General features: G+C 48.2%; 1 protein-coding gene across 1 annotated transcript in view; it reads left to right on the top strand.

The window, feature by feature from the left end:
• The window catches only part of CUNH14orf79 (chromosome unknown C14orf79 homolog), a 7,227-nt gene that overhangs the window by 3,182 nt on the left and 3,017 nt on the right, over positions 1-1,028 (top strand). The window contains 1 exon segment of the mRNA XM_018556072.1: positions 407-493. Coding sequence (XP_018411574.1) covers positions 407-493 — 87 coding nt within the window.

The following is a 1,028-nucleotide window of genomic DNA, read 5'->3' as shown; positions in this document are numbered from 1 at the left end:
GGCAGCCGACTCCCTTATTTGCTCCTGCTCCAGCCCCAGAATGTGGATGGGCATGACATCCTCATATACAATGCACAGCAAATATCAATAGCATGCGGCACACAAAAAGGAAATGTTTGTCTTACTTTACAGGGTTAAGGGAGTAATCTAGTTTATCCTTTTTAAAATTTAATTTTTCATCAAAGTCTGCTTTTATATAACTGTTAGAAATGGGCAGCATGCAATCTAAAGTAATTTACACCGTTAGTAAGGGGTGCATGGGAGGATGACTACTGCTGGACAAAGAGTTTGTAACTTCTCAGTGGAAGAAGTTGCTCCAAAGCTGTAGCTCAGACAAAATAATTAATTGGCATTATATTGCTCTTTTTATTTATTTTCTACTTTTTTTTTTTCTATTATGCTACAGACGTCTGCCAAGGGAGATGAAATTGCTAAGGATTTAACAGATTTAGGTGAAACTTTGCACACTAATACATCTTTAATTCAGACCAAGGTAAGTGTATTTTGTGCTACACAGTATATGGGCTACATGAGGGCTCTCCAGATCTGTTCTGGAGCAATGATACTCCCTCCGTTTAAAGGGTTGGCCCTACCTTGTCTGGTGTTCCTTTTTGGGGTGATCTCTGGGAACATCTGTGGCATACTATTAGATCAGCGGTCGCCAACCGGTGGTCCGCGAGAACATTTTGTGGTCCCCGGGCCCCTCTGATGCCGTGCAGGCTGGGCTGTCATTGAAGCGGCACGGATGCTCCGGGGCTGCCTCTCACTGACTCAAGCAGCGGCTGTCACAAGGAATGCGCAGCTCTCAGTACAGTGCGGGCTCTGCAGGAGGCGGGGCATCTCGTCAGTACCCGGACTGAGCAGGCTGGGAGACCTAGAAAAAGTGCAGAGAAGCCAGGTAATAGTGGCTTAGTGTGTGGGGAAGGGGAGGCACAGGGGTGGTTGAAGGCAGTGCTAAAGCTAGGGGGGATGTGCCCCGGGCACCGCCGGCAGGGCCAGTGGCAGATTTGATAGGGGGGGGGGGGGGG

This window comes from Nanorana parkeri, unplaced genomic scaffold (genome assembly GCF_000935625.1).
Source record: "Nanorana parkeri isolate BGI_ZX_2015 unplaced genomic scaffold, ASM93562v1 scaffold12, whole genome shotgun sequence".
Lineage (NCBI taxonomy): Eukaryota > Metazoa > Chordata > Amphibia > Anura > Dicroglossidae > Nanorana > Nanorana parkeri.
Note: the sequence above shows the minus strand (reverse complement) of the source record. Positions and strands in the feature narration are given on the sequence as shown.